Here is a 12,817-nt window from a genome sequence, read left to right as displayed (position 1 = left end):
CCTCGTGTGTTACATATTTTTAGAAACAATGTGAGAGGAACTGGTTCCACCTTTTTACTCTCATACACATTACTTGGTAGTTTCTTACCAAGTCAGAGGTATGTGGGATGTAAGTGAGATGTATATGCACAATGATTCTGGTATACTAATTCAGTTCAGGCTTCAGATGTGCTTTTAAGTCTCCACAGTCATCTTTGACAATGCTTTCCATTGTTCAGTGATCATAGTTACTGAGAACTGATTTTCATCTCCTATTATTCTTTACCCATAATGACTTACATTGGGTTGAATGTGTCCTCATCACCTATGACAGCACACTGACAATTTAATTTCATTCATCAAAATCGCTATTTTTAGAAAGTCTGCAACTGTGGGTAAAACACTGCACATGCCGCATTTTTTTCACGCATAGCGTTACGTGTTTCTCATTATCAAGAGTGTGTGTGTGTGTGTGTGTGTGTGTGTGTGTGTGTGTTTTGTTCTGCCTCTCAAGTCCTGCATGCAGTCATCTTGTTCTAGTTTTAGTGTAATTAGAAAAGCATAAATGCAAGTATTGTGAATTTTATGTGTTAATGTTAGAAAATAGTATTTCTACCTTCATTGTGTGGAAATCAACACACACAGACCATCACTCACACTGCTTGTTTGTGTGAAATCAAAATGTGGTTGAAAGATATTACAACAGTATAGCTTCGCAAAGAGTTTGGATTCAGTCATAAGAGTTCCATTTTACGTGGATTACATTGTTTGGATAAAGTTGTCACTTATAACTTCTATCCTAGCACTACTGACTATTTAGGTTATTGACTATGCTTTATATCTGTTTTATACTACAGGGTGGCGCAGATGGATCGGGTGGTTTTGAAGTGGACTGTACGTCTGGAGGGGGGGAGCCAGGTGTTCGGCGACTTCGTCCTGTGGTGGGGGGGGACGGGAAGTTTCAGTTGCAGGCTGGCAGTCAGTCGCGATGGCTACGTGGTCCGTTGAGCATCGTGTTTTCGCAGTGGAAGAGTTCATACGCAATAACGAGTCAATTGTTGCTGTGACGCGTGCCTTTCGCCGGCGTTTCAACATCCCACCTCGCGGTAGTGTTCCTAAGCGAGATACGATATTGAGTTGGGTGCATGATTTCCGCACTACTGGTTCATGTGCTCCAAAATGGATGCCTAGACCGCCAACAATAACAACGCCTGAGAACGTGGAGCGTGTGAGACGCGATGTCACTGCGAGCCCACGTCGATCAACGAGACGTCGTGCTCAAGCTCTTGGAATGTCACGTCGGAGCCTTCAGAGGATTCTTAACGAAGAACTGAAATTCCACCCCTATAAAATCCTGTTGGTACAGAAGATTCTCCCAACAGACCATCTTCAAAGGCTTCAGTTTAGCCAACAGATGTTGGAGTTATTGGAAGATGTAAACCTGATTATCATGATGTCTGACGAGGCTCACTTTCACATTAACGGATACGTAAACAAGCAAAATTGCCGTTACTGGGCCGACACTAACCCAAGAGATCTACACCAACGGCCTCTCCATAGTGACAAAGTGACGGTTTGGTGTGGGGTTTCTAAGGTAGGGATAATTGGTCCTTACTTTTTTGAAAATGAAAGGGAGCAGGCGGTTACTGTTAATTCGCAGCGTTATGTGAACATGATTGAAGATTTTCTTCTCCCACAACTTGAAGAGAACAATTACGACATGGGCAATATGTGGTTCCAACAAGACGGGGCAACTGCACATACCGCTAGGATATCAATGCAAGCTGTACACGCTCTGTTCCCTGGCCGTTTGATTTCCCGTAATGGAGATGTCCATTGGCCCCCTCGCTCGCCGGACCTCACGGTATGTGACTTTTTCTTATGGGGCTATTTAAAAGCAAGGGTCTACATGAACAAACCCCGGACCATTCAGGAGTTGAAGGCAGCAATTCACACCGAAATCACATCAATTCCTGGTGATGTGCTTGAGCGGGCAATGCGGAACGTTAAGGACCGACTCCAAGAATGCGTCGCTCGAGAAGGAGGGCATTTGATGGATGTAATTTTTAAAAACTAACATTACTATTTTTTTGTTAATAAACTTCCATTGTAACTACACGTTTTGCACTTTATTTCAATCCAATACCTTTACAATTGACAGTTTGACAAGTATTTTAAAACCACCCGATCCATCTGCGCCACCCTGTATTTTATTGCACTTATTTTGGGAAGGGGGAGGGTGGTTATAGCAAACGAACTTAGGTCACATAAAGTAAAAGTAGCTTTTGTTACTAACAACAGAAATTTGTTCACATCTTAAAAATAAGAAAAGATAACTTCCAAGACTTGGAAATACATGAAATCGCGTGTAAAACTTGAAATAAACTCTTGAAGTGTGTCATGCTATGCATGGGAAAAAAGTAACTGGTGCAGTGTTTTGTGATTCAAATCATGAACACATCAACAGCCTTCATTTTGCCTCATGTGTATTAGATGAGCAACTTGAACAAATATCCAACTCACGGCCTACAATATTGTAAACTATCGTTTTCACTACAGCAGTGAATGATAGTGTCATAAAGATGTTTTTAATCTATAACTTAAGTGTTTTACATTATTTTCAAAGTTACCTGTACAGGCAGCAAAGCCAAAGTAAGCCCGGAAAAGTTTATGAGCTGATAGAAACGAGTAATCAGATTGAGATGAGTAGGAAGAGTGATGACAGTGGATAATAAAGACTATATATGATGATAATTTAAAAAGTTACATAGTAAAAATACAGGATCCAGAGAACAATGGTTGAATAATATATGTGGGTATACACTGATCAGCCAAACCATTGTGACCACTGCCCACTGTGATGTTGGATGCTGCCTGGTAGCATTGTGGGTACGTGATAGTATGTTAAGTGGTGCAGACATGGACGGGGGATCACTCTAGTGAAGATATTGGTTGCAAATGGGGAAAGCTATTGAGATAAGCAACTTTGATAAAGGACAGATTATTATTATGCAGGGCCTGAGAATGATTGTCTCAAAAATGGCAGAGCTGGCCGAATGGTCACGTGCTACTGTCATGAGCATCTACGGAAGGAGATAGAAGGACATTGAAACTACCATTAGGCACTAAGTGGTTATATGTCCACGATTCTTCTTGTCTGCTCTGTAAAGTAGGATAGATAGTGATCAGTGACATCTCTGTCGAAAAAGCATAATGCCGGCACACACACAAGTGTTTCAGAGTAAATCTTTTGTTGTACATTGTTGAATATGGAGCTCTGCAGCAGACCTCCCATACATGTTCACATGTTGACCCAACAACATTGTCAGTTACGAATGCAGTGGGCGTGGGACCATTGTGATTCGACTGGCGATCAATAGAAATGTGTTAGCTCTTCGGGTGAATCACATTTTTGCTACACTAGGTCAGTGGTCATCTCCACAAATATGGTCATCAAAGTGAATGGTGGCTCAAAATGTGCAGCACGTAATGGACACAGGCTGGTGGGAGTCGCATTATTCTATGGGAGACATTCTCCTGCGCCTCCATGGGACCTGTGTTAGTAATCGAACATACTCTGACAGCTGCAAACCACTTGCAACCCTTCATGCTTAGTGTCTTCCCCGACGATGATGTCATCATACAGCAATATAATTGTCTCTGTCTTGGAGCCACTGTGCTACAAGGAAAATTATAGTGAACTCATGTTGATGTCTCAGTGACCATTGACCTATGAAACCCATCTGGTTTGCTATCAGGAATCATCACTGCGTACGCAAATCAGGAGCCCATTATTTACATGAATTATGCATAGACATCTAATGCCACATACCTCCACAAACCTACCGACGAACTGTCAGATCCATGATATGCAGAAACAATTATGTATTTTGTTCCAAAGACGGACAATCGAGCAATTAAACAGGTGGTCATAATGTTTTGGCTCACCAGTGTATAGGAAAAGACATGAGAATGTAATGACTAAATAAGCCCACAAAACAGATCAAGAAATAACAGTTTGCAGAAAGGGCAAGATCTTGCGTGGTAAAAGGTATGTGAGGAAACCTATTACTGGATGCAGATGAATAACAGACAAATGGAAGCTCCAGGTCCATCTTCAGTGTCAGTTGCTCTCTGACAGATTTCTAGAGAAACAAAATGGAAGATTAAGTTTTCAAAATTATAAACTTCTGTTATGAGTATGGGTCTCTCCCAGATGGTTTTGCTCATTAACAAAGAAAGGGCTTCAACAGACTGCTCCATTTACTGAATTAAAAGCCCAATTTCACATACAGCAAAAATACATTCATAATGTAAAATAGGATAACATGTAAAAGGGAATCAGAACTTTAAGGAGTTATTCAGGATGTCCATAATTAAAGTTCCAGTTTCAAAAACTTTAGAAATAGAGCCACTGCTTAGAATGACATCAAATTTGAACAGTACATAATTGACATGGGGGAAAAAAAGGCACACAAAAGTTTCACCAATAGATGACACCGTGAGCGTCTTAATGTAAATGGGGTTGGCTACAAATGACAGGTAAGTCACAATATAATGGCTATGGCTTCAGTTGCACACATTACAAAGTTCGTACTGTTCAATGTGCGTTACTGCAAAAGTTTAGCAATCAACAGTTGAAGCACTATTAGTTAGGTAAGCCCATCCACCACAGCAAGGTAATACTACAACGGATGGGAATAATAGGTTTTTAACTGTCCTGAGGGCAAAAACTACATAAGAAGCAAAATGATATCAGTTTTCAGTTGTCGTGGAGCTAAAAGCCACATGAAAATGAAAAATGACATTAAAAGGAAAATGACTTTGGTTTCTAATAGTCGTGAGACTGGTGTAAGACACGTTCAATATGCTGTCCACCATTTTCTGTCACATGTTGTAATCGAGAAACAACAAGTTCCACAAAAGGTCGGAGTGTCTCCAGAGGTCACATTCAGAATGTGTTGCCCAATGCATGCCTTCAGTTCAGCTACATTCACAATTGGGTCACTGAACACATCTTTCAGATAACCTCACAGGCAGAAATCACACAGATCAAGTTATTTGGACAGCCAGGTTGTAGATAAATAACGGCTGATAATTCTAGCATTTCGAAAATGCTTCTGCAGGAACCACTTCACTGGCTGTGGAATGTGCAAAGCAGTGCCATCATGCATAAAAATGATTCTTCCCATAGTGTTTACCAGTGATGGTACAGGTAACAGGACCTGCAGAACTCGTCTCTTCGAAAAAATACACGGTGTACGATAAATGGTGCTGTCAACCCGCATCATGAAGTCACATTTGCAGAATGAAGTGGTGCCGGTTGATGTAAAGTGGTACCGGTTAATGTGTGTGCTGATTTTCCATTGCCCATATTCTGCAATTCTGTGTATTGGCATGTCCTTGGAGGTGGAAATGAAGTTTGTCTGTCCACAGAATGTTCCATGGCCATTCATTATCCACTTCCATGTGAGCAAGAAATTCCAGAACAAACATTTGTCTTGCTTGCAGGTCAGCAGGAAGAAACTCCTGAACATGTGTGATTTTGTATTTATAACAACGCAGGATGTTTCATTCAGTCACCATTCTTGTAAAAGAGCTTTAGGAGCAACATACAATCCTTCATGGAGGCAGTCATTTTGGGCATCTGGGACACAAATTAAGGAACAGCCGTGTGTGACACATCTGTTGGTGTGCATGTGCTGACACTTACAGCTCCATCTTTTGGTCAAATTTTCTTTTTTTTCCTTTTTTTCAGTGGTTCTCTTTCTACAGTGCTTTGGAACTGAAACATTAATTAGGGACAGACTGTATTTTTAAACCAAAAATAGGTTAAGAGAAGCAGTTACGGAACTCTGGATCTTAACTACATTGGAAGTTAGAAGAAACAGAGATTTATGTGTAGCCTCTATTGATTTAGACAATGCATTTCATAGTGTTAGCTGGCAAAAAGACTCTTCATGATATTGAAGATATGCAAACTGGAAATAGAGGAAAAGAATATTAAACATATACAAAAACTAAACTGTGAGTATAGAGATTGATGGAGAGCAGTGTGAAGGTAGAATTAGAAAAGCATTCATATGAGGTTGTTCATTGTACCCGTATTTATTTAACCTTGTCTTCAAAACTGCTATGAAGATTTTCGGGGGGGGGGGGGGGGGGGGGCTTGTAGTTACTGTTCAAAAAAGGGAAAACAAAATTGTGTGGATATTTATTTAGACATGATAACTTTTTGAAAAATATTTGGAGGGAAAAAGTTTGGTAAGGAAAAGCAATAGGACACTGAGAAAGAGAATAATAAGTCTGTTGTTAATTATCAAGAATTGCAAGTGTATACTTAGTCCTGAAATTTCCTGTTTCAATGTATAGTTTTGCAACTGTTCTTAATTTTGTTGCTGTAATAGTATGTTTAGTTATCTTGGGATTTTTATCAATTTTTTTTACATCTAGGCTTTTGTTGTTTTTATTTGTAAACAACTGTAAGTAGGTACATTAGCTGCAGGAAGTTGTTCCCCCCACCCCAGCTAAAGTGAATGGAAATTAATCTCAAGGTGTGAAACCAATGTTTTCTATAGAAACCTGTTGGAAGGTGAAAGAGTTTTCAGAATGAGAAACAAGTTACTCAGAATTCTCATTAAGCAACTCATCCTTTCTATTGCAAGAACATATTGGTAGATTTTGTGTCACTGTTCAGAATGAATTTTTAAGTGTAATAGCTCAAAAGTCGTTAGAATCTCTTCATGTTGCTGTTGCCCAAGTAATTAAATTACTCTCCAACGTACTGTGAGTATATTAATGAAACTTATCTGTTGCAGCCTGCAACATGCGTTGTTGACTTCACAACATAATTTATTTGTGCAACTCTTTTTACTGCTTAGCATGCTTGCCATTTTCAGAGTATGTCATAGAGTATTCAGCTAAAATGTGAATGCATATTTTCATATTATGTTAGACATAGTCTGTTACTTGTCATACAGTTTTCACTTTAGCACCAGTCTTTTTTGTTATTACCATTTCATGTTGCCTTGGTAACATCCCAGCCAATTTTCTCATACAATTATTTCTGCTGTTACTAAAATGCAGTCTAAGTATATTTTTATCAAATTGATTTTTTTACATTTTTTCCAGTAGATTTCCAGTCATGTTTATAAAGATTATTGAACTAATGAAGCCTTGTTTTCATCACCATGAAAATCCTGTTAAACAAGGTATTGTTTCTTTACTCAAGTAAAGAAGATAAAAGAGGAATTTATACTGTCTTGTAGCAACAATATTGTATGTGGTGATTAATTCAATATTTGTGCTTTCGTCCTTACCTTTTTATCATCACAGCAGATGTGATATTACTGTCTTCAGTCAGAATTCAAATAACAAGTCATGTTTCTCTGCAAAAGTAATGAATCTCAAATTATAATGGAATACAGTATCTATGGAAGCATTATTGAAGCAAGCTCAAAGGAATATACCATGTGTAGTGTTTAGTGATTATTTGGGATCACTACATTGGACCCAAAGGTTAAAACTTATTTGATTAACATTCATGACTCCATCACATATACAGCTTTGACAAGTATACCTATTCCTTCATATTACCAATTAGCCACTCAAACATTAATAAAATTGATGTCAAAGTGAAGGCAGTTGGTCAGAAGTGACAAAAATATGTATTCAGAGTAGATACTGTTTAAATAAGGTAAAATAGTGTGTCCGGTGTACATAAAATAAGTGTAGATATTTCCTGCATGTTCCAGTACATCAAAAATGAAGAGCTGTAAAGTAGCTGGTCCAGACCAAATACCTGCTGAGCCACGGACAGTGCCCACAACTAGATGATTTCAGGTGGCTCACACAACTCTTCAACAATGTTTCGAAATATGATGTTGTGCATAGAAAATAAGTATGCTGGTACCTTTCCTGAAAAACAAAGGAGACATGCATGATTGTGAAAACTACAGAGTTGTGAACATACTTTATACATCTTCAGAAACTGAGGAAAAAGCCATGAACAAGTGGCTTATAAAACTAGTAAACAATTACTGAAAAACAATTTGGTTTTACCCAAGAAATGTGCATATCAACAAACAAATGCTGTGGCCGGTATTTATTGTTCTAGAAAAAGCCTTTTATTATGTGCCATGATAATTAATATAGCAGTTTTGGAGTGCACACAGTGTACCCAAACATACATTATAGCAAGTACAGAGAGTCCAAAGAGTATTTGTCTAGGCGTACGTGTGTTTTTTAAGTAAGTCTGTGGCTTATGAAAAGATGTGAATACAAAGTCTGCAGAGTCAGTCCTGTGGACTGTACCTCAGTAAATCATTTTGATTGAAAGACAGAGAACAAAATGGATTCATAGTGATAAAAAGGTTAACAAAGTAGAAAATTTCATACAAGAGCTACTTCATAAAGAGTTCATCTACCATCAAAATATGCCTAAAATTCGCACCCAGGGCTGAAACTTTAATGCTGATCCACAGCACACTAGCGTCAACCATTCGCAACCACAATCTGCCACCTATTGTTGTTGTTTTGAGCAGTGCCATGACAGTGCAGCTTGTAACATGAGCCGTAAGGGTAGTGAGGGTCTAAACCTGTCTTGTATTTAAATAACTTACTCTGTAATTGTTTTCTGGGTTACTTCTCAACCTAAGTTTTGAGTCTGAGCTTGAGGAGTTTACTTTGTCATTCTGTTGTGGATGCGTACACTGTTTACAGTTTCCACTTACATTACTTGTTACTAGTTAGTATCCATTCCACAGGATTCTGGTTAACGTCTGTCCAGTCAGGTCAGCAGCTGAACATCCAGGAGCAGATGTTAGTTACCCTGGCACTGCAGCAAGTTGCTGGCAAGTAGGTGTGTCTGTTGCCCAGCACAAAGTGATCTTTGTCTACTGGAGTGTCCTCGGTCCCACTCCAAATTCTATGATGACGCGTTATGTACCTGTGTCGGTAGTTGTGTGGTCAGTTGATCTCCTCCTTTCTGCCTGGTATATTTCAACCCCCAAAGGTGCCTGAGTGTTGAACAGGAATGTGGACCCAAAGAGATCCTATTGCTGACTTCCGTATTGAAGTTCAGTGCTAGCAGCACCATGCAATATCGTGTAATCAGAAGTCAGTCAGTTTCTAGATGGAAGGCGGGCAGCAAGCAGCATGAAGTTCATCAGGTGAAGACCATCATCTCAAGTACATCATTGGCTAATTAATAAATCGTGCTGGAGCATCTAGGACATAGATTCACTACAGTGTACAATATTGGAATCGAGTGCTTACTACGGTGTGCAATCTTGGAATTGAGTACTATTACTGTGAATGCCATTGATCCCAATGATCAGTACATGACAAGAGCTGGAATGTTGGAGTATTTAAAGGGAACGAGCCTGGAGCTCTGACATGAGGCTCGATTCATAATGACCACATGTGTGCACTTATTTTTCTATATTCACTTAACAGGTTATTAACTGCTGTGTCAGTTCCTTGCTGCATGCTCTTGTGTAAGATATAGGACTTCTTGCACTAAGTCTTAATTAGCTAACGAATATGCTTGTCTTGCTTCCTTTGGTTTTCTGTCACATTGTTAATGAATTTTAATAAAAAATTCTGATTTCTTAACTCTTAATATTCAGTGACATGACAATATTGAGAAAGCTGCCATGGACTGGACACACTTATTCATCAATTGATGAAGATATGAGGATCGTCTTAAGGGGGAAATCAAGAAAAATCCAAAAATCAGTCCTCTTAAGTTGACTGGGGAGCCTAAAGTCAAGGGAAGGTGCTATGTGCCAATAAAGTGAGAATTAACTGTAAGGAATGCAGATGTAGTGGCTGGGTAGCACGCAAGATCTTTTGGATCATCTGAGGAAACATCAATTTTGTACAGGAATGTAGGTTCAAGAAGGAAGACTTCTGGAGTAGAGTTATATATTCTGATGAACATAGTATAACATATGCTATTTGAATGGCAGGCAAATAGTGTGATGGAAAAAAAAAAGAAAAGAAAAACCAGAAATGCTGCCGCAGTGCCCACAGTGAAACGTGGTGGGGGTCCCGTGATGGGGGGTACAGCTGTCAGAAAAATGCGTTTCATAGAGAATTACAAAATATCATAAAAGATCACAAAATGTTTGTCACCATCTTGAAGGGAAATCGAAATGCTAGTACCAAAAAGTAGGTTTACAAGTAAGTTATATCTTTCAGCAGGACAATGATCTGAAGCATATGACTAGAAATATGTACAATACAATGAAACAACTCAACACCCCTCTCAGGTCCCACATGTTAAACTCATTTAATACCTTTGGAAAGTGCTGAAAGTGAATATCAGGAAAAGGCAAATTTCTAATACAAAAGACTTAAAACAAGCTCTTGCAGAAGAGTGGGACAAAATTTGATCCTCTGTAACAGCAAACTTTGTTAGGTCTGTGCCCAGACAGCTGCAAAGGGAAAGCACATGAAATATTAATTTTTGTAATTTAAACAATGTTTTCAGGCCCTAAATGTCAAAATAAATGAATGGATGAATACTTATGAAGTAGCTTTTGTATGAGATTTTCTATTTTGTAAACCTTGTTATCACTACAAATGCATTTTGTTCCTGGTCTTTCTGTAAAAATAACTTACTAAGATACTTTCCACAGGATTGGCTTTCCACATTTTGTGTTCAATTCTTTTCACATGCCACAGACTTACTTTTTTGAAAAATATACAGCTAGGCAAATACTTTTTGGACTCACTGTATGTACAGCTTTGCCCAGAAGTGTTTCAGGAGCCTAGCTGGATAATCAGAGAGGTTCATTGTAATTGTTGGGATTCATCAAGGCAGCACTCTCAGCCCAGTACTTTTCAACACTGTTGTGATTTATCTGACAGCCTGACTTCAAAATTCCACAACTTCAGGATCTTTGATATGCTGATGATGTGGTGTTGATATTGGAACACAACTGGAAAGCTCATGTGACTCTGGAGCTTTGGAAAGAGGCAGAAGAGAGTGCCAGTATATGTATCTGTAAAACTAAAATAGAATCAGTGCTGTGCCTCTTTGTCAGCAATACATCCAGCCTACCCATTGACGATGATGATGGTGATAATGATGGTAATAGGATGATATCAAACTCAAAGGAACTAAATTACTAAGAATTAGCAGATTCAAATATCTATGATCATTATTATAAAAGTTGATGCAGATGTTACTCGTCAGGTAGCCATACAGAACACTGACTGAGAGGGTACATCATCATCTTACACAGACCAGATGCTTTCCATAGCAGCAGGTAAGAGAAGATGCGGACCTCTGACCACCTGCCTGTCAGTTATCAAAAAAAGGCATGAAGAAGATGGACCTGGTCGAACAAGAATATACCAACGAAGTAAATAATACTTCAACTTTAGGAAAACTGGTTCCAAGCTACAGGACTGTACAAGGAGGAAAGAGAAAACTCCGGTATAATAATAGTTAATAATACTACTAGTAATAATAATAACAAAAGAAATAAACAAAATAATTTACTTATTATCAGAGAGAGAGAGAGAGAGAGAGAGAGAGAGAGAGAGAGAGAGAGAGAGAGTGAGTGAGGGTTAGTTATCTGATATATGTAAGTTGTTATTCAATATCCCTCTCCCCTTACAGATACCTGCTACTGTCACACACAGTTTTGAGAAACGTGATTATATAATAAATGAGTTAGTAGAAACAGAGAAGAACTATGTTGAAGTTCTGGCCACTGTACAGCGTTGTTTTATGAGACCACTGAGTGGTGTTCTCACAGGTCATGATTCAAAAATAATATTTGGAAGCATAAAGGTAAGCCATATGTATGAAATTTGAGTAATAGTATAGTTATAGTCTATTGAAATCTAACGTGTTGTGTGGTTGTTTTTTAAAAAAAAAAACTTTGAGAAAGTGCTTTAGTTCCATAGTCACAATTGCTGAGCTTACATAATAACTGTTATTATTCACTCCCCACAACCTTTCATGCAGAAAAGTCTATTACCTAGAAGCAGGCTACAATAATTTATAGTGAGTTTCATATTAAGGAGCACCGTGGTCCAAATTCCTGTATAACGATATATTTATTTATTTTTAATTTGTTTTATCCTACTGAATGGCAGTTCAAAATTTATTTAGCACCCTTCTTCATTTTCTTGTAATATCTATTAGTATTTTCACTTTGTTTCATCTTGTATTTTTTAGTCTATTTTTGTTCAGAGGATTGCTTACTGTATATGCATTTATGTTCTGTAGTATTGTTATTATATTGAAACATTTCTCCACAGATCCCAGTTTCTTTCAAGTCTTTAGTCATTCTTTTTAGGTAGTTGTTGCAATTAGTCATTAATAATGCAAGATTTAGAATATTCTCAGTCATATATATGTAACCATAAAATAGTTGTCACCACCTACTTTCAGAATTTGCAGTTTTCTAAAGTTTTTTTCTCACTATCAATTTTTTTATTGACTACCAGTTATCATAGTTTCATTGTTATGGAAATCTAAAGAGTATGTTTGTTTTCTTGTTTATCTTCTTGCTGAAGTTTCTCTTCTGTCCAGATTGTGTTGGTTCCAATTTTCATTTTGTCTGCAAATTTACGATTCTTGGCAAGTATTTTCAATACACCTCTATCCTGCACCGTGTCATCTATGATGCCAAGTTCCTGAAGCTCTCTTTCAGTTCCATGTAGCCAATTGTTCTTAACTTTGATTGACATAACATGATGGAAAATTCTTTTGGTCAGCCTGCCATCATTCATACTAATAACGTGTTGTTTCAGTTGTGTCTCCCTTAGAGTTCATCAGTTTTCTCAGTAGGCTAGTATAATTTTATTCGAATTCCAC

General features: G+C 38.1%; 1 protein-coding gene across 1 annotated transcript in view; it reads left to right on the top strand.

Moving 5' to 3' along the window:
- The window catches only part of LOC124555392 (protein vav), a 166,966-nt gene that overhangs the window by 51,439 nt on the left and 102,710 nt on the right, over window positions 1–12,817 (top strand). Inside the window, exon 5 of the mRNA XM_047129289.1 lies at window positions 11,612–11,785. Within this exon, the coding sequence (XP_046985245.1) occupies window positions 11,612–11,785 (174 nt within the window). The remainder of the gene's footprint in view (window positions 1–11,611; window positions 11,786–12,817) is intronic.

Source organism: Schistocerca americana, chromosome X (assembly GCF_021461395.2).
Source record: "Schistocerca americana isolate TAMUIC-IGC-003095 chromosome X, iqSchAmer2.1, whole genome shotgun sequence".
NCBI classification, from domain to species: domain Eukaryota; kingdom Metazoa; phylum Arthropoda; class Insecta; order Orthoptera; family Acrididae; genus Schistocerca; species Schistocerca americana.
This window is presented reverse-complemented; position numbering and strand designations above follow the sequence as displayed.